At 44.7% G+C, this 27,595-nt stretch overlaps 1 protein-coding gene across 1 annotated transcript; it reads left to right on the top strand.

Annotated features, from left to right (window-relative positions):
• Nucleotides 1-643: 643 nt before the first annotated feature.
• FYB2 (FYN binding protein 2) lies at nt 644-26,468 on the top strand. Its single transcript, XM_086463022.1, has 19 exons — nt 644-853; nt 7,977-8,757; nt 9,745-9,939; nt 11,019-11,052; nt 13,811-13,899; nt 14,665-14,693; nt 15,949-15,980; nt 16,824-16,908; nt 17,250-17,403; nt 19,142-19,268; nt 19,368-19,411; nt 19,715-19,784; nt 21,076-21,159; nt 22,436-22,464; nt 23,237-23,297; nt 23,870-23,962; nt 25,532-25,616; nt 25,924-26,080; nt 26,446-26,468. Exons 1-19 carry the CDS (start codon nt 644-646, stop codon nt 26,466-26,468), a joined length of 2,382 nt encoding a protein of 793 aa, XP_086319148.1.
• The last annotated feature ends 1,127 nt before the right edge of the window (nt 26,469-27,595 follow it).

Genomic DNA, 27,595 nt, shown 5'->3' with positions numbered 1-27,595 from the left:
CTGCCTGTGGAAAGTTTGCTGTTTCACATGTGCTTTCACAGCACACATGGGCTTTCTCAGCTCGTCCTCTCTGCCAGTGCTGGAGAGCTTCCTCTGCACAGTAGCTTGGTAAAATAAGTTCTGTTTTGCCGAGGAAGATAAGTTGGTTACCAAGATCTTCATCTCTGAACTTTGAAATCGAAATCCCAGCACAGACACTTTCAAGAGAAGGGTTTAGACTTGGAAGATGGCTTTATATTGTACAGCAAACAGAAGACAGGAGTAGAAGTATTAAGAAGGATCAGACCAATGTAACATGTTTGCTATAGTTTACGCTGCTGAGCAGATGCTCGGCACTAGAGGATGTTTCTGCAGTCTTGAAGGCCTTATGCCTGTGTGTGCTGCATTACTGCAAGGCAGGGAAAGGAGGCTGCAGGCTGTACCTGACCCTGGTCTTGATCCTCCGTGTCAGTAAACACTTCCTGCAGGTGCTGGCAGGAGTGGTCACACACCACAGGGAGCGGTCATGTCCTGACAACAGGGCCAACCAATCTCTGCAACCACCAGCACGCTTTTCCTCTGTGCACCAGTTGTGCATCTCATTTCTTGAAGTTCATCTGGTTTTCATCCCCAGCTTAAATTCTCCAACCACTGAGTGCTCGCAATGAGATGGTGCATTGCAAGGGCCGACAGTTATGTGTCATTCATGGGCATCAGGCACACGTCCCAGTTACTGAACCCAGTGGCTGCAGAGAGGTGTGAAAAAGGTCCACCTAAGGACCCGAAGACGACCACAGCTCTAGTGATGGACATGCCAGTCCTCATTTGGTGTCAGTGGACGCTGAACTGGTCTGATAACATACCTTCTACCAGAGTAAACACTTAGCCTTGAACACACAAGAAATTATATGGGCTATATGGCTAAAAAAAAAAAAAAGTGTGCACTTAAGTGTGTGATCAGGGCCATATTGCAGAGGCAACCTTGTAGGCTGGACAGATAAAAAGCCTGAAATGTTGCAAAGCTTTTAAATTAATTTCCTTGACTGCTACAATGATTCGATGGGGCTGATCTTAAAAATCCTGAAGGAGCCACATGGGTACCTACATTGGCTCCTCCTAAACAACACTTTGTCCTGGCTGGTAAAAGAAAGTGTTAGCTTTTTGAATGCAGGGTTCAATAAATATTGCGTTTTTAAAATTTTATCGTTAATGCCAGTAATGCCAGAGAGAGTGGGCGGCTCGACGGTGGAACAAGTGATCCTATCTCCCCCTCTGCTGGAAAACCACGATATGACCTCCTGGCAGAAAAAGGGTGAGATGTGCAGGGGAACTGCGCTGGGGTGGCTGCTCTGGCTCTACCAGAGATAGAATAAGGCACAAAAACTGAGCCGAAATCCCCTCTAGCACAAGGTTCCACCCTGCTATCCACTTTTGCCAATTTTTCTGGGTTCTGAGGTGGATTTTTCAGATATATGGACCCTACTCTGTTGCACCCAGGAGCAGCCATTTCTCTCCCTCTGTGCCCCATCTCCTTCCCCCAGTGCTGTCCCATGCGTGGGGCTAGCAGCTGTGACAAGGGAAAACAACTTGTCAGAACGTCCCCAATCTATAATATTATGACACTGGGCTAACCAACTTTGCCATGGGCAATACCTGAATCTATTTGTCTTCCAAAGAAGACTGGATTGCCCCCAAATTTCCCTGGTCTTCACCAGTCATGCTGCCCTGCCTTTCTAAAAGTCTGAAAGATCAGGAATAAATCGTATTCCTAAAATCTGCTGTTGTTTCTGGTCTCTAGCAACAATTCTGTGAAGTCAAAAAAAAACCCCCAAAAATCCCAAATCTGTATAATATACAATATAACAAATCCCACCAGTCACTGCGTAGCTGAAAAGAATAATGCAGGGAAAATATGTCTGCTGAATGCCGTGCTTGCAGCCTTTGGACTGATGTGTCTATATAAGATACTAATTGCAACACTACAAAAACCCCATCCAAATGAATAGATTTCAAACTGGCTGAAATTGTGTGTTCTGGGGAGATTGTGCATCCTTAGGAAGTGTTTGGTAGAGTTGCCCTCAGTAGCGGTATTTGGTTTTATTTGAGGTGGGGCTGTGCCTGGGAACTCCCGTTCTGGGTCGGTGCCCCTGATACACAAACCCAAACCAAACACCAAGCTCCTGCTCCAAAATGCTGCCTGCTTAATAGTGGTGGTGGACAAGGTGGTCATTGTGTTTTGCTGAGACATGGCCGTTCATGGCAATCTGCACCTTGGTGGGGACCGACGGGAGGCACCAGCACTGTGGGGAGAAGTGGGGCAGGCTATTGACGGGATTACCTGCATTCCTCCCAGCATTTCAGGGAGGGCGTAAAGTCCTGTTTTGTCGTCTGCTGACGTATCTGTCTAGTTTCTCTAAGGAAATTGTGCCATGTGGCCCATTAAGAGGTGACATATACAGAGCAGCACCAGCTCTTTATCATCAGGCATCCCCCAGAAAGGTCCGGAGCCAGAGAAAAAAGTCAGCTTCCACTTCAGCTGTGTTTGATCTGTTCAACACCATGGCTACACTGTGCTCCCCATGCAGTTATTATAGCCTGGTGCAATTTATGGCAGCCCTGGGGCTGCTGTCAAAGGGAGGTGAGGCAAGTGGGGTCCCACCAGGGCTAGCACTCACAAAATGCATGTTTTAAAGAAACTTTTAGCATTTTTTTTTTTATGTTTAGAGACCATATAGAGGAATCTGCCCTGTCCTTTTCCACACGACCACGTCTCTGAAGTCACAACCTCCTGATCCTCCAACAGTGCTTTAATTCATGGCCTGTGTTCATACCACTGGGAGGGTCATAAATCCTCCCCAGCTACCTGTACACAAAGCCAGCATTCATTTCCATCATGCTGTGGCTCCAGCTCAGGCTTGGGGGACTTCCCTGCCAACTCCTAGCTCGGCAGGACCCCCCCTTTCTTCTCTGAGACCACCACACAGCAGCAGGGCTTTTCATGTGGTGAGGAGCGAGACTTGTGCTTCAAGTCATGTCTCTGATGAATGAGTCTTTTTTTTTTTTTTTTTCCCCAATTTATTTTCCTTTTTTTTTTTCAGCTCTCCTCAAGCTTGGCTCTGCAAAGCAGGGTCAGGTTCAGGTGTGAGAGCATCAGTCCCACTCCCCGGGGCATTAGGGGTGCTTGGGGCAAGGCTTTCCTCAATGCCCACGTGCAGAGGGGGAATATTGATCTCCAGGTTATGTATATCTCAGTCACTACCTTCAAATCAGCGGAGAGAAATCTGCCATGCCTTCAGACAGTCATATCCACGCAGGTTGCTCTCAGCTCCTACACATCACAGACATGCTTTACCAGTCCCTTTTCCCCTAACCTCAAGGCCTGCTATTGCTGCAGGGTTTCTTTTCCAGGCAGTCTCTTTGGGAATGATATATATGAGAGGTGCCATGTCCTGGTATGTGGGATTAGGGTCAGCTGGTGATGGGTGAGTATTGCTCATGCTGCCTACGGCTCCCTGCCCACCCAAGCCCTATTGACAGCCACCTCTGAATACCACCCAGCACCTGGGCTCCGTGCAGCAGCTGCCTTTGCTCAAAGGACAACATCAAGTGCTTCCACAGAGAAAGATGAAATAATATTTGATCAGTTATGGAGGGAAAAAGAAAGTCCTGGGGCTCTCAGTTCTCTTATTGCCAAGCTAACCAGCCTTGTTTTTCCTGGGAGACATGCTCTGTAAAAACGTGGGCTCAATGTTTGGGCACATCCTTTCAGGTAGAAATATCCAGTGAGATAGTCTTGTTCGCCCTAATTTAACTGGTCTGTCCTTAGGACTCTGAGAAACAGCTCACCATGAAAAGGAGTTGCTTCACCAGGGAATATGTGTGGGCTTCAGTGACAATGACTGGTTTTGCTGGGCTCTGCTCTCCAGAGATGAAGAAAACATTTGATTCCTCTGGGGAAATGTCTGTTTTAATCACTCCAAGGTCCCTGGCTTCAGCTTGGGGAAGACCCTGGTGCAGGCTAAGCTGATGCAGTAGGGTGGGTGTCACCCATGGGGAGACCTAGGAAGAAGTGGGGTAAGGATTATTGCTGGGCACAGTGGGACAACTCTGCTCTCTTTGGCTTCTCTTGCCCCAAATGTGAGAAGAGACCTGAGAACTGTCATGAATACAGACACCATGTGGGCATGGGAACTGTAGGGGAACTGCTGTTGCCCTCAAAAAGCAAACCAAACCTGATTCTCCCCTTTCTGAGCCCATCCAGAGCCTGCCAGGGTGTTGACCGTCGTGGTTCGGAGAACCCCTGAGTTGGGTCCCAGGTGAGGCTCTCCCCGCCCCGGGGGCAGACCCATGCCTAGGCCCAGGTGTGTTTTCGGGCTTGCCCCGCCTCGCCCGGTGCTGCTGCAGTGGCTGAACGACACGAAGCGGGGAGCAGCCCTGGCCAGCGGCAGGGACAGGGAAAGATGCTGCCAGGCTGAACCGCTGGAGCTGGCACCGAGCAGCGAAGGGATGGATGTGGTAACTGCTGGGGTGCTGCTCCTTTCCACCCTCCCTGCAGCGATGGGCTGTTCTGGCTCCTCTCCCCCTGGCCCGGGTGAAGTATTTGCTGCTTGGCTTCCTGCTGGTGATCCGTAGTTTGGGGCTGTTATCGCCATGAAGTGCCGGGAGCAGTTTAACCTCGCTTGCAGGCTCTCATTGCTGCTTCTGCTCTGCGTGGGGACCTCAAAGGGACAGCTTCTCTGCCCCAAAAGCAGGGGCTGAGGGGCTCCCTGTGCCTGCTTTCTTCCATCCCTTGCTCTGAGATGAGCTGCGGTTGCTGCCTCTTAATTTAACAAAAAGTAGAGGTGGATTTTCTTTCTTTCGTTCTTTCATTCTTTATTTATTTTCCCTGGGAGAAGCTGGCAGGTTAATGAGTAAGTACCCATGGTGTGGCCCCAGCAGCGGGCCCGGGGTGCCTGGGCTCTGCTCCAGCCACCCCCGCTACCGGGCCGAGGGCAGCGCTGATTAAACATTTACCCAGGGGAGCTGCCTTGGAAATCAAGATAAAGAACAGATGAAACCAGAAAAATTCAGGAAGGGAACATGCAGTGCTTCCTCTCGGCAGCCCTGTATGTCACATCTATGAGTGGGGGTTTTCTTTGCTGTTGATTCATTTTAGAAAAGCAACTGCAGAAAACTAATGAGAATTCAGATTCCTTTTGGTTAGTCTTTGGTATCAGCACAAACCTCTGGCTGCTGCGCTTTCTAAAAGTTATCCTTATCATAGGCTTAAGCTGAGCTTTATTCTGCTTCCTAGAATGATATTAATGTTAGAAGACCATTTTATTTATAGGGAGAAAATACGGAAAGTTTAGCTGTCCCCTAACTCCATAATGCTCATAGCTTTCTGGCCAGTGGAAGTTTGTTTCCTTTTTATTCTCTCCCTCTCCCATCTTGCATGGGCTTTTGCCAACTGTATTTTTATTCACAGTGAATTATTTGGCCAGATGTAGCTGTAATACACATCATGAGCTTTTGGGAATCCTTTAAATTTATTATTGTCTTCTCCCCACTTGTCAACTGGTCTAATTTTCAGTGGACAGCCTCCCCCTGCTGTGCTGAACCCTCCCAGGGCTGGTGGAGCACTGGGGCTGGGACCACCTGTGTCCTACCTGCCTGCAACCCACTTGACACTGTGTTTAGGCTGAGCATCTCCCTGAGCTACCTTAAGGTACACAGTCGAGCCAGAGAGTTGCTTGGATCAGTCTGTGGTTTGAAATGGTCCCAGCTCTGATCATCCCCGCAGAGATCAGGAGAACTCATTGCACCTCAGAGGGTCGTGCTAAGTTCAGCCCTCTAGAAGGAAGTGGCAGTTGCAGGAGCTTTGTAGGGAGGGAGAGAGCATTTGGCCAGGTTGGGTGTGCAGGAGGTGGCCTTGGGGTGCAATTTTACCCCATCCTCCCAGGCAGTTCAGCATGCTCAGTCAGGGGCTGTACATGTCCCTCCTGCACCAAGTCTGCTTGTGGCATCAGTACCAATATCCCAGTGGGCTGCAAACCGGGGGAAATTATATTCTAATGAAGGGCATTAAGTGCAGGTAACCTTGGAGTTAATTAGGCAAATCATTTGAAGCTGCCATTTCAAGGCAAGAGGAATAACAACTTGAGGGGGGAAAAAGGGAGGCTTGTGTCCATTTGTCTTTAAGTAAAGGTAGTAGCAAGCTACTGGCTGTCACAGCCAGTGCCAGGGAGAGGTCTGACTGAAACCCCTGTTTCACAGGAGTCTGCCTCACCTGTGGCACGTTGAGACAGGCAAGTAATTTTTCCTTTCTGTTTTCTTTGTCTCTGAGAGCACTGATGAGGAACTATGTGCTACAGTAAAGAAAATCAGTAAGGAGAGGTAAAGAGCATTGAACCCTTCAACTGTTGCTGCAGCATGTGTGAAAACTTGGTGCAATTGCATTAGGGCACCTTGCTGCTTTATTTCCTGTCTGGCATCGCTGGAGGGATCGGGTACATGTGGGATTATTTTTTTTTTTTCCAAAATCTGATTCATCCTCCGTATGCTTCTGAAAACTCCCATTCCCATTGGCTCACCAATAGATCAGGCTGTCTGGGCAGCTTACACGGCATCACGCTGCTGACCACTAATATGAAATATAATTGGAGCAATTCAAATCTCTCCCCCAAGGCTTGGTTCTTTACATCATGCACTACCCTGTGAAAGTAATAAAGTCAGTGAAAGGGGTTATTCAAGAGAAATTGTCAGTGTTTAATAAATCGTGCAATTAAATGCAATAAAACCTCAGTATGCTATTCATCTGTTCTGCCTTAACACTTAAGGCTGGGGCTTTTTTCAGAATAACGAAGTTCTGTCCTAGATAATTTTTTCCAATTTCCTCATTAGACAGGTTCTCGTGAAGCCTTACAGTTCTCCACACAGAACTAAGCTGCCAGAGTAGTGCACCTAATGTAATCATGGCATATTAAAAGTTATAGAGCAGTTCAAGGACGTAAGTAGCTCATAAATTTTTCTTCATATTTTCTCCCTAGTTCAGTTCAGGGCTGAATTCAAGTCCCGCAGGCAAAAATTGTGGTCCCCTTTCTCCAGCATGGGATGGTGAGACACCTGAGGACAAAGGCTTGAATCAAAATGTTCTTTAAATGCCCTTTTTAAGCTGTAGTGTCACTAATTAGTTCTCTTTGTTCAAAATTGTATAGAACTCGAAGCCTGGTAACTGTGTGGGAGAGGAATCAAGCATCTTAGCCAGTATTCATCACCTGGACTGGGAGATGCTCTTGCTGTCCTTGTGTGCCACAAACCCCCTTGTGTTTGGATTATATGTCCTCTGCTTCCTGTGGTGGGAATAACAGCAAGGGGAGAAGAATCTGAAGAGTCGTGGGGACCCTGAGCAAAATCAACATGGTGGAGGAAGAAGGTTTTGTCCCAGGGGTCGTTTGTTGCCGACTAAGGAGGATGTTTGGTGCTTCTCTTGCCATGGTGGATTTTTCTAAAGGAGGCAGGGGATGGACTGGGGATCTCTGGAGCAGCATCAGCCTCTCCCCTCACCACTTGTGTACTGAAAATAAAGTGCAGCTTTCCTCCCCAGCAGGTGCATAAGCGGTATTGCAGCACCCCTGCCTGGAAGCTCTAATGTTCATTTTGGTGTTTGCCAGGTCCTCCCGAGGGAGATTCTGCAATGCTGGGTGACACTGGGGAGCAGGAGTCATCTCTGTTGATCCCATTGGCTCTGCTTGGTTGTGTTTCCGTGCTCTGCTCCTATATTTTCCCCCTGTCTCAGCTCTGTTGCCTTTATCAGAAGTGATTTGTAAGTCTTTAGATCCTTTGAATGAGCTAATTCTCCTCTCCTGCTTTTCAATTTTCGCCAGGCTCTGCATATGCTTGGTGACCATGGTGGAGTCTGCAGCCTCTTTCTCTCTGAAATGATCATGATTGTATAAATTGCCTGTTGCCACCTATGAAAGCAGATGTTTTGTGCTCTCCTCTCTTCCCCCACCCAGGAAGGTGAGATTGATTTCAGAGCTCTACGAGCAAAATTACAAAACTCCAACTTAGCCAACGAGCTGGTGCAGCCACGCAAGAAGCCTCCCACTGAGATTGTGCCCAAGCTGGGCTCTGGAGGGAATGCCGTGTCCACCCCTCTGCCCCTGAGTAAGAGAGAAGTGATAATACTAAAACCCAAGGATGAACCTGCCTATCCTGCCTCCCAATCCTCCGTGCTCAACCAACACAACCCCTTGGCATGGCCTCGAGCCAAGCTGGGTTACGTGAAGCCAACGGGGCACAATGAAGAGCACAAAGGCAACATCTCAGAGAAAGGGCTGAGTTCTCCCAAAAATAGTGCAGAGAAGCATCTGACATCCTATTGCACTGACTGGCAAGGATCAGACCAAACAGCTCCAGAGAGCCCTTCGCTCCCAAATTCTTTCCACTATGCCCTAAGGATTTGGGAAAACACTTTATCCCATGGTGAGAAAGCAAGTGCAATGATCCCAACCCAACGGGCAACAAACTTATACGTGCACCCCTGCGTGGAGCAGAGGGCAACACATGCTCCTGCTGCGTCAGGTGGCAGCAGGATACGACCGTCTGGAAGCAAGCCCACTCTGGACTTGCCTGCCCAGAAGAAGGAAGCTCTGTGCAGCACTGGGCCAGCTCTTCCCCAGGCTCCCAGAGGACACGGCGGGTCTGATGAAGGTGCTGCTGAAAGCACGGCGGCGGCAGCTGTGTTCTGCCAGCGCGGTTATCGCACACCAAGAGAGCAAACTCAGTACCAGAAAGGTATATTAAGCTATACTGTTAACAAGGAACATATATATATATATATGCATATGAGCATAAATGTGTACAGGTGCTCTGAAAGTGCAGGATACAGCAGTTGCAGAGAAAAGCTGTTATGAGTTGGGACATGAGGCCAAACTGGGGAGTGCTCCATTCTTTCTCTGGAGGTCCTGGAGGTAAAAAAATAGGCCTTAAACTGCTGCTGAGCTTGGGTAAAGGAGGTGCTCCCCATCTCTACCAAATTTTTTAAAACTCACTTTAAGAAATTATCCAATTTTTGAGAGTAGGATGGAGGGTGAGGACAGGGGAATGTCTTCAGTTTTGGTCTGCTTTGGCCTTTCTCAACTACAAAGTAAACCTGACTATGCCTGGCTATTTGGTTTTCACCCAGACATATAAAGTCTTGGCTTTTCTGCAAAGACAGTTTAGTTCCAATTAAAGTGGCTCAAATCTGAAATCCCCTCTGCACCCTCCCAGCTTTGCAAAAGGTGATATTTGAGCTTGAAGAGCCTATTCTCCTTGCAATGTTTCTTACAGGAATGGGTACTAGGAAACTCAGATGCCATGAAGTTCCCCTTGCTAACGTCACGCCGAGTGACAGGGCACTGAAAAGGTTAAGTCTTTGTTTACCCTGGGAACCTACCTCACCCAGACTGTGTATTGAAAACAGCTATGCCACTAAATCCTGGCAGTTTAAAGTGTTATCAGTACAGAAGACTAGGCTAGTATTTTATAATCCAGAGAAAGGGAGCTGTTGAGAGCTGAGGTCTCAACACGGTTAGCATTGTAAAAATCTGTAAAAATGGATATTTCCATTTACTTTTCCACTCCGGCAACATGATAAGAGCCCTGCTGTGTAATGGGGATGCTGAAACTGGGAGGAAGCAGAGCTGGTTAGAAATGCCTGTATAAAAACTAATGATCCTACATGGATTTTTGCTTAAGTGAGGGCTAATTGCTGCCTGTCCTTGTGCTTCTCTGGAGCAGAATCAGAGCCTCTGTTCTGCCAGCCTGGAGCAGGGAAATGCTCTCACAGCCCCGGGAGCAAGTTGCCAAGAATTAAACCGCTCCCTTCAGTTGAATCCCTGGGTCCTGCCCCTGGGAAGCCGGCAAGACCCCTGAAGTTTGATCTCAGTGCTTTCCGAAGTGCCATGCCTTCAGTCCACAGAGGAAATGAAACAAGTAAGAAATTTCTAGTCTTTCTCCCCAAACCTGTTCTGTAGAAAATGAATAATAATTTGCAGTTTATTGACATCTATAAGGCCACAATTCCAAGCACGCGGAAATAGGATGTTGTTACTTGTTTCTAATATCTTCCTCAAACATTAAAAAGAGTCCAACAGTTTCAGTGAGACTGATTTTTGCTCTTAATCTGGAAAAGGGATCTGGTTTTCCACATTGGATGCCATCTCCCATGCAGAAACTCGCTTTCCTCCCAACTGTTGTGAGTGGTTTACAGCTGGCTGTAAAGCAGCAGCAGCTTCGTATGAGGCAAGCTGATCTTTATCACTCCTCTTCAATGGGAAATGCCTTGACTCTGCAGCACACAACTGTGGGAAGGCACAATAAAATTGGTAGAAACTGGTCTGCTAATCCCCCCCTTCTGTTTTAAATACAACAGAGGACAACATTGTTAAATGTTCCAACATCAAGAAACACAAAAGTTCAGTTTCCCATAATAAAACCCTATTGATAATGCATAATAGAATATTCTGGACCACTTATTAAGCTGCTAAATGGTGTTTCTTTATAGATATAAGCTTAATTATAGCCAGAACTTCAGGCAAAATTTCTGCTGAATTCAAAGGGAGCTGCTTTTCTAAGAAGGGCTCTGCTAAACTGTCTTTGGCTTTACTGTGCCAGTTCTTATTTGTCTGCCCTGGCCTTGATAAGAGTAAGAGGGAAGAAGAGAGGTTTTCATTGAAACTCTTCTCTAACCTACTTGCCTTTTCTAAATATATTAATTTGATGGAGTAAACTAGTTACATTTACGTGTCATTGTCTCCATACCCTCTCAATATTATGCAATTATTTACTTCTAGAAAGCCTGAGGGTGTTGCCTAGAAACATGAAACAATGACATATTAACATAGCCACATCCACAGTTTCTGCTGACAATCTCATTTCATGCCTGCCTTTGTGTGCGGCATGCTGCCTCGAGGACAGGCCGTCCTCGTCACACCTCCCCATCACTGCAGCCAGTGTTCTGTAGGCGAGAAGTCTTGCCTTCAAATGCTAATCTTCTGTGTGTTTTTGTGCAGCTGCTGACAAAGAGGATTACTTGACCCCGGAAAGGTGAGCGTGTGGCGAGGCAACATGTGGGTCATAGTCAATGGGACCATCCGCACCCCATGACGCTGAAGCATCTCTGTGCAGTTTGGAGGGAACATCCTGCTCCCAGAAGCAGTAACTTGCTCCAGGGATTGTGTGAACCTACATGGGAAGCTCAAATCTGTCTGGGATGACCTTCTAAAGTAGAAAGCTCCATTCCTATTTTCTCCTTTGGGCTCTTCGAGCAGCATGGAGAAACTACACATGTGTTGTTAGGTTTGGTTTAGCTGGTCAGAAGGAAAACACTGTCAGTGCTTTGGTTGCAAAGATCACTCAGCACCCGTGTGTTTTTTGCTTCCTGTTTTCCATGTACTCAAGCTTGGGGTTTTTAGAAAAGAGATGCTTTTGAGAACTGTTGCTGAAACAAAGCCCTGGCATAATCAGCAGATATTGGTTGGTTGGTTTTTTTTGCCAGCATCAGAGGAGCTTGCCCTCCTGCATGTTCGTGCAGCCAGCACAGCCGGGGTGCAGAAGCCACTGTCCTCCCTCTCCATCCCGAGGGCTTCAGCTGTCTCCAGATGCTGAAGTGAGATTTTTGTTGAGTGGTGATCCAAACTCACTGGAGGACATGAGCTAATTGGTTCCACTTCTGATACCACAAATGTCTAAAATAGCTCAAAAATCTTAGACAATTTTTTTGTATACAAGGGGATCCTGACTTTTTCTGGTGTGTCTCTGACATGTCATGAGTGGTTGCATAGTAGTCCTGGTTCTGTGCCACAAGAACAGTAGAAGTGGAGAAAAATATTCATATACATGTTTTGTCTTAGCTGCATGAATATACAGCTGTGAAAATGGGAAACAGAATGGCTGAACCAAAGCAAAAAGAGACGAGTTCTTAAAATACTTTCTGTGCCCAAACAATGAACTCTTGCAGCTATCAACACAGCAATCTGTGCTTTTTACATCATGACGTGTTCCTGCCAGCATTGGCTGGTGTTTTGTTTAACTTTTAGCCTGTACTTGTCAGAAGAGAACTGGTCAAAAAATAACCAGCTCCAAAGCTGTCATGCACCACAAGGAAGCTGTCCTAGTAATATATTGCAGCAAGATTAGCTGTCTTGCTCTAATACTTGTGATATGGTCTTTACATTAGGTCACTTGTTAAATATTAACCATGCAATAACTGGGGAAATGAATTAAATTAACTCCAGCACAGAAGCAAAATCATGGTGTTTTGGGGGCAGAAATTCCCCTCCTCGAAGCCTCACCTGTAATGAAGTCTGGTATCTTAGAAACCCTGACGTAGTTGCTTGGGCAGGCTAATCTTGGTCTCTGATTCCTTGTTTGGGGGTAAACACTCTGCCTTCACTGATGCTAGTCAGGGATCCATCAGCCTAGCTGTATTTCAGATTGGGTGTAGCACTGTGTTATATATACAGGGCTGTCTGGCATCCAGCCAGTCTCCCAGGATGCTGTTTTACCCAGGGGTTTGGCTGGAGAAGTGAATTGGCATTGTCCTGGTCTCTTCTTCCTCAAGTGATGGCACCAGCAACAAAATACCTGCTTGCAGTATTAATGCAATATATTTATGCGTGACCCCTTCAGTGGGACCTATGTGTCCAAAACATGCTGTGAGACCAGCAATCAGGCAGGCACTGCCCCCAATGCTGGGGGCTGCAGAGGAGAGCAGTGGGCCAGGACAGGCTTTGCGACTAGCACAAGCTTCTGCTTGACTTTAGATATCGTTACTTATTCTGATTTCACAACTTTAAAAAGTACCTTGAGTTTCTTGTTGCCCTTATTCTGGTTTGCAACAGCTACGTAGTCCTTACTCTTTTCAAGTGGAGTTGTGACAGTAGGGTGATTCAAGGCAAGCCAAAACGTCCCTGAGGTTTATTACAGACTTGCTGTCAAAAAATGGAAGGTCTCACTATAACTCTTCCTGTTGCTCCTTCACCACCTTAGCCCATCCTCCGTTACAAGCTGCATCTTGTGCATTTGCTGCTTCCTGGTGCACTCCTGAGCTGCAAAACCTCTGCTGCTGTGGGTGGACGGGAAGCCTTGGGGCTTTGCCTGGGTAATCCGGAAAGGCTCGGATTTCTAGCTGCATCTATTATCAAATGACAATAATTTGAATTTCTGGAGGAGGAAAGGAAAAAGGAGAATGAGGAGATGGGGACTGGTCTGAGAAGCCCAATACTTCAGGCTGTGTGGTGCTGGGGCTGAGATGCCTTCCCTCCTCCCATGGCTGGCACATGTCACTCTGTCAGCATGGAACGTGTGGCTTGACAAGCTCAGAAGCAGGACCTTTAAATGTATCCTCTGATATCACTGCTTTCCTCTTCCTCTTTCCTTAAGTGAGAAATGGCATGCCAAACAGTGCAATTGGGTTGTTATTAATTTTAAAGCAGCTTTATATAGTAAGTTTGAAAAATGCTGCACTCCGATTTCCTTGGATTTTTTGTTCTGTTTCTACTTGAGGGATTGCCGTAGGCAGAAGACCATAATCCCAGTATGAAGTCCTCTGATGGGCTTTGAGCCTTATAAACGCAGCCTGTTCTCCTAAAGGAAAAGCAGTGGGACTGTGGAGTCGGGGGAAGGCTCAGCTGAGCCCTGTGTCTGGTGCAGGTCTCCTCTCCCTCTGAGGAATTCCTGACTTCACTTTGCTTTCTTGTAGGCTCAGTATCAAAGCACTTGAATTCCTTGTCCTTAAGATGATTTTTTTTTTTCAGACTTCTAAAAAGGCCAGAAAAAAATCTCTTTTCTTTCATCTTCTCAGTGCTCAACTTGAAGAGCAGCATAACTACGAAGAAACCCTGACGTACCTGAATCAGTCTGAGGACACCACAACCTTGTGTGTCATTGAAGGTACTTTGCAAGGCAAGACTGGTAGGTAAATTACATGCTATCTGGGATAGAACCTTTAAAAAAGGCAATAATATAGTTTCTTCAGGTTGAGAATAGCAGCTGCACTTTGTTCCAAGTGACCAACGCTGACTGTCCGTACTGTCCCTCTGGCAGTGTATGAGGACTGGGGGCACAGACGAAAAAAAGAAGTTAGCTTTTTGGTGGTGAAATGGTGCTTACAGTAAAACTGCAGTGGAGAAAAGTCAGGAGATGCTACCCATGTAGAAAAGAAAGCAAATAAGATAGTGAGGCAAACCTCAGCATCTTCTTAGGACTGGAAGGGTACAGGGTACAGAGCTTTTCCATCTCCATCACTACTTCTTCCCAGTGTAATTTTCTTTACCAGGGTTGCCACTGCTCTGCTTTTCATTTTTCAAAGTTACCTCTTTTTGGGGAGGCTAGTTTCTGCCTTGTGCATTTGTTTTCTCTCCCATTGGCACATGAGCCAAGCAGCTTCTTTTGTGGAACCTGCCACAGCCATCTTGGGTTTGCCCCTAGGGCTATGAAAACTGTGGCCAGTCCAGCTTGATGCTGCAGTCCTCTGAATGTAAGCCAATGGTAAACAGCAAATTGAAGGACCCTGGCCAGTTGGGCGTGGTGAATGTACCATGGGTAATGTGTTCCTGGACGCTGAACACGTGGGCTGAGGCTGGATTTTGCAACTTAAAGTGCAGTGATTTTAACATGGGCTAAAAAGTAATATATGTTCACAAATATCTTTTCTAGTACCTAAGGCAGAGCCTCCAGAACACAAGGTAAGTCTCATCACAGCCAGTTTTGATCTTTCAGGCTTGATTGTATCATGCATATCATGCTTTCCTATCTTAGAAACTTTTAATATCTGTATGTCTTATCTGCCGAGTATTTCTTTATATATGCTGTATGTGAAGACTCAAAAAATAAACGAATTGCAGAGGGGACACAAAGAGTACTGAAGTTTCCAAACACACTAGAGGAGAGAGTCAGTTCCCTTGACTTCCTCTGCAAACACATAAAGAAGTTGTAACACCATCTGGATGTTGGTGGTAGACCAAGTAAGTGTAATGCACCGGTATCAAGATCATGAATTCCTGGAGGAAAAAAACACTGACTTGTTCTTGAAGCTCCTGCCAAAGGCAAGCTGGTACTGGTAACCCCTCTGTGAAGGCATAAAAGCAAAATTGAGCCAGGTTCCTTTTCATGGCAGCATACTTCGAGTTTTGGCTCATACGTGAAGACGACTTCTGTGGGCATGACTGTACGGATTTTTCATTCCCTGCTGCAGGAATATCGCTGGTGCAACTTGACCCTTTTCATTTTACCCTGGCTGCAAAGTGGGTGGCAGTTCACCTTGGCAGTGGAGATACCCTGCAGTGAAGGCAGGATAGGGCGTTGCACAGGGCAGGAAATGCTACAGCTGTCCCTAGAGAAGACCTGCTTGGCTTCGTGGCTGAGCTCATAGTGGGTAGCTGGGCTGAGAGAATATGTCACCTCGTGCCAGGAGAAGGTCATGTACTGGGTATCAGTTCTGGCTCTGCTAAAAAGGGGGAAACTACTCTTTGGAAAATGTCAAATTTCACTTTCAAGTCCTGACTTGAGAAGCAATCAAACTACCCAGGAAATAGCACAGGTTTCCAAATGAACTTATCTGTGCATGATTTGCAGAGAGGTTCTCTGGCTTGGCTGTATTCTTATTTTATGGCAGGTTGGAAAATCTTTATTTAATTAAAAAAACTTCCTCCTCTTCTGTAAGCTCTCCAGCCTGTAATTGCTTTCATTCTGACCAGTAGCTTCATTGGCCTGATCACTTGTACTGTTATATTATCCCTATACAGTTTGTCAATATGTGTATCCCCTGTCCTGCAAAGTAGAGGAAATATCCTTGTCTGATGTCTATTCCAAACATAAAATGCTTCTGGGCTTTCTACAAAAATATTTCTTTAAATATTAGATGACAGTTGAGGCCTTGTATAAAAGCTCGACTGTTGAAAAAAGCACAGTGGCTAATGGCTTTCCTTTTCTTTATTCTAGAAACAGAAGACTTTTCTCTTTGCCAAATCCAGGTAATTTCCTTTCCTTTCTCTCAAGCTTTGTCTAAACTCACAACTAAATCAGGTTAGTGTTAGAATATTGTAACACTCAGTAAACAGAAAGAAATTTCATATATTTCGTGATGAGGACAATGTAGACAATGTTCTTCTGTGTCAGCACTCATGGTTTCTAAGATGGTTTTCGTTCTGAAGCATATCTGGAGGGGAGATTTTCTTCTCTCCTCTGGCACACAAGAAAATACTTTGTCTTTTCCTGCTGAAACCTGAACTCTTTCAGTATAGGAAGGGAGGCTCTCAAACTGTGACACCCGGTTCCAGGTCCAAAGCCGTGTAGTAAGTCAAGTTCCACACTGAATTTCACCCTATAAATGTCACGTTTCAAACTCCTTGCAGTGTTTAATTACTGACAGTGGCTGAAGACTGTTTTTTCAATGGGGATTGAAGAATCATGGACCAAAAGGGGATCACTTCAGTGGGAAATGTGGTCCTAGAAAAAAATGTATCATGTTCTGCCTCTTGTTGCTGTATCATCTTCCCTAAATTGCAAGATATTATGGTGAGAGGCAAGTGTTGTGAGACAGGTACGACCAGTGGCAAATGGATCTAGCTTGTCCATTCCTGCTACTAGAAGACAAGCGTCTTAATTTGTCTCTTTTCCAAAAGTGATTGCTATTACCCCAACTAAGCAGAGGCTTTTAGATTTGGATTTGCCCTTACTTTTAATGTGGTCTTTTTGGCATCTACCTCCTTCAAAGGGAAAATGAGCTGCTTATTTGGGAACAGTCATAAAGCAATCTGTCTGTCTGTGCTAAAGTGCCTCTGTCCTGAGATCTCTCTCATTTCTGAAATTTTCAGTCCTGGAAGAGCTAAAATAGAGGACGGAAAAGAGGAAAAAACAAGTCTTGAAGGAGAGAAACAAGAAGCAAAGAAAATTTTCAAGGTATTGTATCTTTGAGACTACTTTTAATAGTCACTATAGAATATCTTTTCTCCTTCTATCCTCCATCTCTTTGGGAAACACTTGAAATTTGACTTGTCAATCATGTGGTTTTTTTCTGCCTTCTCTTTTGCCTTCCCATTGCTCAACTGCCACTGCCTAAAACGCAGGTAGTGCTGCCAAGCAGCACTTCTGTCTGTTGGAAATCTCTGATGGAAAAGGGCATGAAACTGCATCTGTCTGCAGAAAGATAACTTATATTCTCATGTATGTAAGTTGTATTAACTTATATTAGAAAACTGTTTCTAAAGACTGTATTGACCAAACCAAATGTCTGATCTCAGGCAGGTGGAAATGAAGACGTACCTCACAATAGCCAAACCAAGGAAGATGGTAGAGATGGGATGAAGGTGCTGCAGGTGAAGGAGGATGTGACCAGTAACCAGACTGCAAAGCATGCCACCCCACAAGGGCTGGCAAAAGACAGAGCAGAGCTCTGTGAGTATCTCATTGTGCTGTTGAGTGTTTCCTCAATCCTCAGTCCCATCTGTTGCCCAAATGTCTCTTCCATATGGGAAATAATGTTAAATTTGGATGCAACTCTTGAACGAATTTAGTTAAACCAGGGCAAAAGGTTGTATGCACATTTGTATTCTGGTCTGAATCATTTATTTTGGCTTTGCAAATAGCTTCCTAAGTTGGTTAACCATCTGCGTAACTCAAATGGAGGTGTTTGTTTTTGTAGCGGATTGCCCTTATCCGAGAGAGCTGAAATCCATCTTCTCTGCTTCTCACAATTTATTGAGTCTTAGAAAAGTGCTTGGCTGAGGCTTGTGGTAGAAACTCACGTGAGCGGGATGAGAGCCTGAAGTTTCCCCCTGTCCCTTATTAAGATGGATGATGGCTCCTTACTCCACCTTCTTAGTAGTTCCAGTGAGCCTTTTTCTGACTTTAGGCTCCTTCTGTCACGATGCTCTGAGCCATCGTCCACAGCTGGTGATATGCACCTTAGCTGCACGATAACCCAGTCATGTCTCCTCTGTAAACACTGTTTTGCAACTTCAGGTATAAGAATGCATGGGCTCTCTTCTGCAAAGGCTTACTCCTGCCTCTGCAAGCCATTAGTGTGATACGGCAGCATTTCAAAGATGAAAGAGAGAAAAGTAGCTCTGTGGACAGATCAGGAGTGTGAAGGAGAAAGTGCAAATTTACTGTAGCTGTGGTTGTTGTTATTGGTGTGGTCCTTGTTTTTTGTTTTGTTATTTTTTAATTTTCAGTCACTTCATAATAATTTTCTGGTTTGGTTGGTGTCTGTTTTTCTAAGAAATCTTACTGATTTGCTTGACCTTTGAACAGCTGGAGGTAATTTCTGCTGGGATTTTTTTTTTTTTTAAAGTACTCATGGTGAGCCTCCTGCTATCACTTCCTCAGAGAGGCTGATTTGGAGAATTGTTTGGGGAGTGGGTGTGTGTTCCCCAGACTTTTCTTCTTCATGGGGGTTTGAATGTTATGCAGAAGTTTTGGTCATTAACTACCATATTGCGGTGGTGCATGTTTCTGGTGAGACCTACTGCATGCACCTGTGTTCATTTAGAAACACTATGCTTTTATTTGTGTGGCTACATCTCTACAACTCTCTTAAATCAGTTTTGAGGATTTAATATTGCCACTTAACAGAGTTCTCCAGTAATAACATTATTCTAACCTTATGAGGTGCAACTCTCATGCTCTATTCCAGCCTTTGTGGAATACATTCTGGGATACTGTCCCTTCTTGTCTCCTTTCCAAGTTGTTGATTTACAGGTGTATTCCCAGTGGACTGGTCTGTTATTGGGATCTTGGCATCTCTGCCAACCACGCTAAGTCCTCCCTTCAATCTCTTCTGCGAACATCCATGAACAGTCTCTTGGTATGTTTTACTGGTGAGGAGCATTTGGATGAGAGCTGCCACAACTGAGAATCTTGATGAATGTTTTAAATTTTTTAAACCTAAAATAATTTAAAACTTTTAAATATTTTAAAGTTACATGTTTTAAAACTTGAAGTCTTTAAAAATTCTTCACTTTTCTTACTCAAAGCAGCTCAGAGCAGAAACTTTCCTGGACTCCTGGAATATGAAGTATGTCTGTAGGGTCTTACTTGTCATGGCGTCAACTGTTACCTTCAACAGTTGTCCTGGCCCCAAAAGAAGTTCCTCAGGAAAACTCTTAAAGCAGAGGTCCTTTCTCATTTCCAGTGCGCTACATGTGCATTGATGCTCCAAAGCCAGGGGCAGAAAGAACAGCCTTGAACCAAAACACTTGCCAGTCTCTGCAGGCACCAGAGGATATATATGATGATGTTGAGGAAATGCAAGATAGACTGTGAGTATGGACTTGGGCTCCTTGCAATGGCTGTGTCTATGAATTGTCTTTTAGAAACTATGCTGTAGCACATCACCATATAATACTTCTGTCTTCTAGCAGCCACTCGTCAGATGCCTCAAGTCTGTTTGCTTCAGCCAGCAGTAAGTGAAGCACGTGAGGAAGCTGGAATGGGAGCTGCTTTTAATTTGGACTGGTCCCTGGGAGATGATGTGAATAGCTTCATTTAACTTTCAACATCTATAGTGTCTCCTCCTGGCCTCGTTGCTCTAAATTCCCACTAAAACCAGCGGGGAGCAATACACGTGTCTAGCATGAAATTCATTTGAGCAACCTTGAAACCTCTGTAAGAGTAAAATGTAATGGCCTGGGTGCAATTTTTCCAGCAAACTGCACCTCATTGCTACTGAACATGGTTTGTGATAATGGCATGCCTTGGTTTTAAGTTTCAGGAAACAGCTATGAAGAAACATATGAAGATGTTGAGGTTGGAGGTGATAATCCAGCAAAACCGGAGTAAGTTGCAATTTTTTAGCCTGTATTTTGAAATACTGATCATGCTTGCTTGATCTCACATGCCAGGTACTGGCTGGAAGCCTTTTTTTTTTCCCTAATGCAACTGCAGAAAAGTTGTATGGGTGAGTTTCTCCCCCTTCTTCCTTCCTCTTTCCCTATCGGCTGGTACTTAGGGAGAAAAATTTCTTACCAAAACTAAATCCCTAAGCAGTGATGCCTGCCTATTAGAGCTTGTAGCACTCTCCATCCATTGGAAATACTCCCCTTGCAGACCTCTCCTTGCATAAAATACACAGGACAGTCTTGCTAACCTTCTCTTCATCAAAAGCATTGCTCAGCTGTAGCTAAGAAATGGCATGGTTTTTGTGTGCCAAAAGAGGTAATGCTCGAGGGACAAATGAGGACATTGTCCCCATAAAAAAGGCACGGAATACTTTCGTTTCGGATCGCAGAAGGCTGGAAAGCTGAAACGAGCCAAGGCTGACATGCTGTAACTAACGTGAAACCTGCTTTTTCTTATATAGCTACTCAAGATATTTGCTTCCACAGGGTATGTTATAGAAGCAATGAGTTTTGCAGCCTCAGGTTTATACATTGCCTGAGCTTCTCAAATGGATTAAGAGGTGAAACATGATGTTAGTTATGTTTTTATTTATTAGCTTTGTGTGGTTCCCTACCCTTATGCAGTAAAGGATTTCCTGCATCCCTTTGTAAGAAATAGAGACAGCCTTTGGGAACACCATATGGGCTGGGGGATGCTGCACACAATTGCTTCGAGTGCATCTGGTGGCTCTCTTCTAAGGAGCTGTGTGGGAAGAATAGTAAGGTGTTGCTGTACATCTGCTTTTCCCTTATGGATATGAGACTCATACTGGCTTGCATCTGGATTCAAGCCTAGCTTATGCACGCATGTAGAGCCTGTGTGTGTCAGGGAAACTTTTTGGGAAATTTTTGTCCCTTTTGTCAGGAATTTTTACTCCAAATAAACCTGGATCGTTCTGTAGTTGTTGGGTCAGAGGATATCTTCAATTAATGTGTCAAAGTTTAAAGTTAAGCAAAGATTTCAGCGTGGACTTTATGTTTAAGCACCTTTTGCTGTTTTGGTGCCTATCCCATTGAATCCATCATTCGTCTGCATGATGCTGTTAAGGCTTAAAGCTGAGCTGAGGTCCAAGGTCTGCTGACTTTCCTTTACCTGCTTCAGGGTCTCTGGGGCTATGAATGTTGCAACTCTCACATAATTCGGTGCCTGCTGATTCTTTAACTTAAAATCTGTTTCTCTTTTGTGCAGTAAAGAAAAACAAAAGAGATTTGGAAACTTGTTTAAGATGGAAAAGTTGAAGCTGAAGAATACCAGGTTCAAGGAAAACTTAAGGTTAGAAAACGTTGGTTGTCCAACCCATTCCCCCTCCAAACTTCAGCATTCGTATCTGCAATAATTTCAGAGCAGGAGGCTTAGTAGTAAGGAATACAGCTTTATCAGGAAAGTGATGCCAAAGGTGTATGTATCAACTCATTAGGAGCTGCTATGGCAGATATGGCCAACGGTCCATCTGTGCAGCTTCTCCAAAGTCTCTGGGACCAGGAATCTACAGAGCTAGTCCTACAGCAGTGTTTAAGTTTTCATAGGCTTTCTGCCACCTTTGGTACTTTTCTGATACCTCAGCATGATGCAGGTACACAAGGGAACATAGAAATATGATACCTGCTGTCTAGACCTGTGGGCCAATATTAGGCAAAGGCTTGCTCGTTTGTCCCTCCAAATGCTATTTATAGTCAAGCTAGCAACACTCTGCTGAAGTTTACTATTGAGTCTATAATCTAACAAGTCAGGATAGAGGTTATTGTATAAATTCCTATAGTGTCCTTTTGGGTCCTCTTACTTTAATATTCAAAACCCTGGTTAAGGTTCCATGGAAACTGCCTTTTCCTCAAGCGCACAGTAGCTGCCTGCAGAATCCAGCCTCCACCGCCGCCAGCGTGTGCCTCGCTCTGTACACAGTGCCTGAAGTCCAGGAAAATGCTACTTTTTCTTATTTCTCTGGAAATTCCAGATTAACTCTTTCCTCTTTTATATGAGGAAGGTATATTTTACTTAAAAACCTTTTCACACTAAGTGCTCTGCCATGTCAGTGGCTCCTTCTTGCATTACTGATAAATATCATTATAGGGAAGGAGCCACCAGATTTCATGACATTCTCCTATTTCAAAGAACCCTTAAAAGCTCCCACAAGCATCCTGAATACCTACAATCATTATCACATTTAAATTCCTGGGCGACGCATGACACCGGCAGACTACAAGGAGGGAATTACTTCTGACTACAACCGCCAACTGTCCCTCTAGCTATTGGGAGGGGATGTAGGGGTGGGCAGGATGAGGGTGGTTTTGTTGATTTGGACTGTCCTTTGGATGCAGTGTAGACCTTAACCTGCTTGATGAGCACATGGCTCTTGTTGCTGCCAGAGGATGGAGATGGTTATTTAGCAAGCGAATTGATTCCAGCAAATGCAGTTGGTGTCACGGAGCCTGTGCACCTAGACTTGCCTCCACCACTTCAGGAGAAAGTGCTGCTGGTTTGTTGGTGCTCGTGGCTTTTTGGGCAATGATGATGGGTGTACTTGTTTCTAAAAGCCTCCTTCTATCCACAGATTGTTTTCCATCTCAGCACAGAATTTAGGTAAGCAACATACATGTATCTGACTTGGGCGTTCATGTGTGTATGAAGAGGGAAATGTATCACAAAATGGAAAATCAACTTTACGCACTGTGCCTTTCTGAAATATCATGTGATATGGCAGCATTAACTTTCAAGACTTCATAGAGATTTGTGCTTCACTTGAGGGTGGGGTTTCTGCTTATTTTTGGATGGTTTTTCTTTGAAGAGGAGCATTCCTCCTAAAGATCTGAATATATTTAGGAATGCAACATGTGAAACAGTACACGCTGAGCCACTGCTTCCAGGCTGGCAGTGGTGTTCAACAGCCTACTGTGCTCTGGCAGCTCTCCGTGAAACTACTTATTGCTGCCTGCTGGAGGGACAAATTCATGCCTTGTGTAAATGGGGGTGGGTGCAAAAACTGTCTGTACTAATCAAGCCTTGAGAAGGTGCTGGAGTAATCATACCCATGCCCTTGGGATAGAAAGCCTGCCTGGGCTGGCTGCAGTTTGAAGCTGGGGCTTTGCTGCTGCTCCTGCTCCATCATGGGAGCTGGATGGCCAAGCCTGTCCAGAAAACTGCTCAGAAGCACAATTAACAAACCGAAGCATCCTGCCTTGTGTTGGAGTTTTGGATGGTTTTCGGAGTCCCAAAGATCTTCCTTTTGCATTGCCTTGATGCCTTTGGGTTGAATGACTAGCAGCAGCCCAAATTTTCCTCTGCAATACATTGCTTCGAGTACCAGGCTCGGAATGACATCTAATAATTTTCTCTGCTGCGTTTTGGTTGACAGCAGCTGTTTCCCAGGAGGACATGGTGTACGACGATATTGAGGTGGGGCAGAGAGAGCCAAGGTGAGGAGGGTGTGCTCTCCTGGGGCTGGCCCTGGGCCTTGGAGATGTTCCTCTTGGCACAAACCTGTGCCCTGGGGAGCCTGCTGTACTGGAAGCCACTGAGGGTCATGAGCTGGTCAGGACTCAGTCCTCTGGAGACAGTCCAGGTGCCCTCTCCATGTGTGTTTAATTTGGCAAGTAGCATCCTGCAAAATGTTTCTTCAATATTACCTAGTTAGTGCCAGAGATGTGAAAAGGAGAGAGCTGCTCCCTGAAACACGTGAAAATTCAGATAATTTTCCTAAGGAAGGAAAACTCCAGCTCCCAGACCCGATAATCAGCCGTGTCCTGGCAAGCTCCTTGTCAGAAAAATTACTTTTAATAGGAACAGCATGTCTTGATGTCTTGCTGCCAGATGATTGTGGCGGCAGCACGTGCCGGTATAAATTGCAGCAAATGTTTGCATTTCAGTGGTGGTTATGGGGGGAGACAGAGAGAAAAATCATGACTTTGTAGGTGTACGGGTTTGGAGAGGGGACATGGTCTGCTGGGAAAAACTTGAATTTCTGTGTGGCTCTTTCCCCTCCTCTCAGAGAGAAGGACGACAAGTACAAAACCTGGCTGCCAAAGTTTCTGATGGCAAAAGAGGATCAGGACCAAAGGAAAAGCAGTGATGATGTGGAAAGGTCTTGATTTTCATTCTGTGTTTTCCCATGTTGTCTAACTTTGTATGCATGTCTCTTTCATCGTTTGCAGGAGTGCAATGCCTCTGATGGCACAAGTATTTTGTGTTTGGCTGCTGCTCCAGGGTCCTTTATCTTTGAACCCAGCTTTCAGGAAACTTTGCAGAAAACATTTTGAGGGCAAAACAAACTCTTGGATCTGAGCTGTATGCAAGAGGGGAATACCCTGAGGGTCTCATCCTGAAGTTGTAACATGTCTTCCCACTTAGCTGAGATGAAAAGGTGCTATATATCTGGTTGCTTTTTTGCCCTGGTCAGTCCCATTCCTTCTTTAATTGTGCCTTGATTAAATATTTGATATGCATGGATCAGCTATTGCTATCGTGGCAAGAGCACCGTGTTCAGAAGCCCTGTACACAGCATAGTAATTGTCTGTGTGTTCCCCTTACCTTTATTTTAAAGTATTGATTTCTTGGGTCTTCTTTTTCCACTTGGATTTATTGCATTGCCTCTTGCTGTACCTTTTGTGCATAAAAGCAAAAATAAAACCTTTTGTTACTGGTGCTGCAAAAATCTGCATAGGAGTTTCCATTTCCCTTTTAGATCAGAAAAGACTGCATTGCAATGAGCTTTTTCAGGACACAATACCTGGGGCTTCAAACAAATGCAAATCAGAGATCTGGGTTCTCACCACAGAGTTCCTGCATGGGGTTGCTCAAACACCGCCTGTTGTTTTGTGCAAAGTCATGCGTATAATTTTACAGACTATCAGGAAGCCAATGTGATTTCAACTGCTCCTTAGAGATCACAGGTCCTGCAGGCTGAGAATGCCAAGGAGGGATTTCTTCACAGCTTAAAAGTCCCTGATTTCAGCTCTTGTTTCCCCTGCAAGGATGAATGATCTATGCAAGTGTGTGTTTTTGTTTGTTTGGGGTCTTTTTTCCCTGTCTTAGCTTTAAAATTAATGCCATAGCTGGAATTTAATGCACAAACCAGAAAGAGTGTCATCTCCATACTCAGCGAATGCCCCAGCACGAATGGCCATTGATCCCCTTGAGCAGCATAAGAGCTTGGTTTTTAATTTACAGTGCCATATAAATGTCTGCTTGGGTGACTTTCTCCTTCATGTGCTAAAAAAGCAACAAAAATCTGGAGAGCTGTTGAAGCTCCACTTCCATAAATGGCTCCGGATGAGAGTTATCTGGGGACCCTTTATGTTTGAGTATAAATAAAACCAGAAGGAGACAAACTGCTGGGGGAAAAGTGAATTGTTGACTTCTATAAAAACACAGCTGATTTGAAACACTTGACAGTTTGTTTGTTCCCACGCTGCTTACAGAGAAAACAGTTCTTCCAAATGGAGATACAAAATGGCTCAAGTTATGCTCACCAACAGCTTCAAGTTGTATATTCATCCTTTTATGAAAAATAGCAATATGTGAATGGTGTGCTTTGGTCTTCCAAGAGTTCATTGCAGACAAGACTGGAGTTAGGCTCTGGGCTGCATTTCCTAATGTGCCAGGGGTTATGTAAATGGAGCTCAGAAGCATGTCTGTCTCTCTCTTGTTACAGAAATATCTTCAAAGTCAAGAAGAGCAATGCAGAAAAAAGCAAGAAGATGGGAAAAGCAGAGAAGTTTTTTAGAGAAACATTTATGGTATGTGTCTTCTTAGAGAATGAGTTTTGTGAGAGGAGGAAAACAGCTACGTGTCATGCTTAAAGATACATGGTGGAAAGTTGTTGGTCCTTAGCTATGCTGGGAGGGATGTCCCACTGACCTGCTGCCTTCTCCCCTAAGCTGGGATCTTCATCAGGGGTGTTGCTGGGGATTTCCCCCCCACCCCTCAGCCCCCAAAACAGCCTCACAACCGGTCCTAAATCTCTTCTCTCCACCCCTCCCTACTGCCCTTAATGACATTGCACATGAGTGTAGAATAACTTGTGGTTTTATTTCTTTTCTGAAGTACAATAAGGAGATCAATGTCATCAACACAGCCACTGCAGAGTGCTCGGTCCCCAGTAAGAGGAGAGTTGATCTCTCGGTTACAGCTGGAGAACAGCTGGATGTTATTGATGTTACAGAGGGCGATGCAGTGATTTGCCGCAATTCAGAGGGCAGATGTAAGTTTGCAGAAAGTCTCTGGCACGGGTGGTCACTTTGCAATCCAGTTTTGAGGAGCAAGCAACAGTATGTTCTTTGTGCTTAGCCACTGCGCCTTTATTTGCTCAGTAGTTTATTAATTTGCTTCTTTTTTTCCCCCCCTTCTGTCAGATGGGTATGTTCTAGTGGAGCATTTGAACTTCAGGTAAACTCAGATTTTATTTATTATGATGCACATTTTCTTCTCCTTCCTGTGTATAGATATTTGAGATCTGGAGAAATGTACTTAAAACTTCTGAAGGCAGGGGAATGTTAATGTAAACAGCCAGTATTAAATATTAAATAAGTATTTCCAGTTTTAGTCTGCTTTTCTGCTGTTACACAGGTTTCCAGTCCAACTGCAACTAAAAAAAAGCCCCGTCCAGTCATGACTTGTATAAATTGGGGATTCTTGACTTGCATTCAGATATGCCATATTAATTCACATCTGCTGCAAACATGGGCCACTTGATGTGCATCGTCTTGCCAAAACACACCCTGACATTCCCTGCTGCAGTATCATTTCCTTGCATGCTCATGCATAATTGATACAAATGAACCTCCTATTGCCCAGGTGCCCATTGCTGTGAAACTTTCTTTTTTTTTGAGACAGACAGTATTAACTGCCCTGAGAGCTGCTCTCCCATTGAGCATCCCTGAAGGTCTCTTTTGTGCTTCCTGCATCTGTGAGAGCCCACCTTGGTCAACTGTGGAGTGATGATGCGAATGTAAATAAAGTTTTATTTTTTACACTTACACTGTTTAATGTGCAAGAGATGGTTTTTGGTTTTTTTTTTTTTTTGTCTGCTATTTAGAGCATGTCTTCACCGACTATCTCAACATTAGTTATTTTCAGTATTTCTCACTTTTTGGAGTAGCTTGTTGGTCAGCTCTGAAATAGCCATAGTGCTTCTGCATTTGCATGAAAAAATTGTGCAGTTTATTTACTCCCCAAAAAATTTGCTCTTAAAAAGCAAACCATATAAATTTGAACTGGTTTTGGGCTTGATAAAAGTATTGAGACAAGAAGTATGTACTGCTACTCTTGCTAGGTTAAATATATAAAATGGTGGAAAACTTGACTAATTTCTTTCAAAAAAAACATTAAAAAAGAGTAAATAAAGCATTCAGTCAAAATTTACTTTATTTTTGTAAGCTAACTTAGGCATCCCAGATATGTAAAGGCTGACTTCTGGCTCCCACTGACTCGCAGCGGCAGGCAGTTACTCAACAGTTGCCCCTGTGTTCGGGCCATTCTCCGCTGTGGGCCTGGAGGATGATTGCTTATTTTAAGAAAAATGCTCCTAAATGTAGGAAGAAAAATATAAATTGCTAATGGCTTGTCCTTGGTGTATCCAGTAGGTACCTATTCAAAAGCACAAAAGTGTGGATAGGGTTTTTACATGGTTTAGGAAGAAAAAAACCCTTAAATATGTAGTGTAGTGTACAGCTTCTGTCCGTCCCTGGCACATTTTAAGAGCCTGTATCAATTTGCT

This window comes from Leptosomus discolor, chromosome 3, assembly GCF_034619465.1.
Source record: "Leptosomus discolor isolate bLepDis1 chromosome 3, bLepDis1.hap2, whole genome shotgun sequence".
NCBI lineage: Eukaryota > Metazoa > Chordata > Aves > Leptosomiformes > Leptosomidae > Leptosomus > Leptosomus discolor.
This window is presented reverse-complemented; position numbering and strand designations above follow the sequence as displayed.

Bases quoted from the DNA above. Each gene is read 5' to 3' on its own strand.
- FYB2 (XM_086463022.1), top strand. From the start codon at position 644: ATGAGATGGTGCATTGCAAGGGCCGACAGTTATGTGTCATTCATGGGC. The intron at 19,412-19,714 runs GTAAGTGAAGCA...CTTGGTTTTAAG, and splicing joins TCTGTTTGCTTCAGCCAGCA to TTTCAGGAAACAGCTATGAA. The intron at 23,963-25,531 runs GTCTTGATTTTC...CTCTTGTTACAG, and splicing joins AGCAGTGATGATGTGGAAAG to AAATATCTTCAAAGTCAAGA.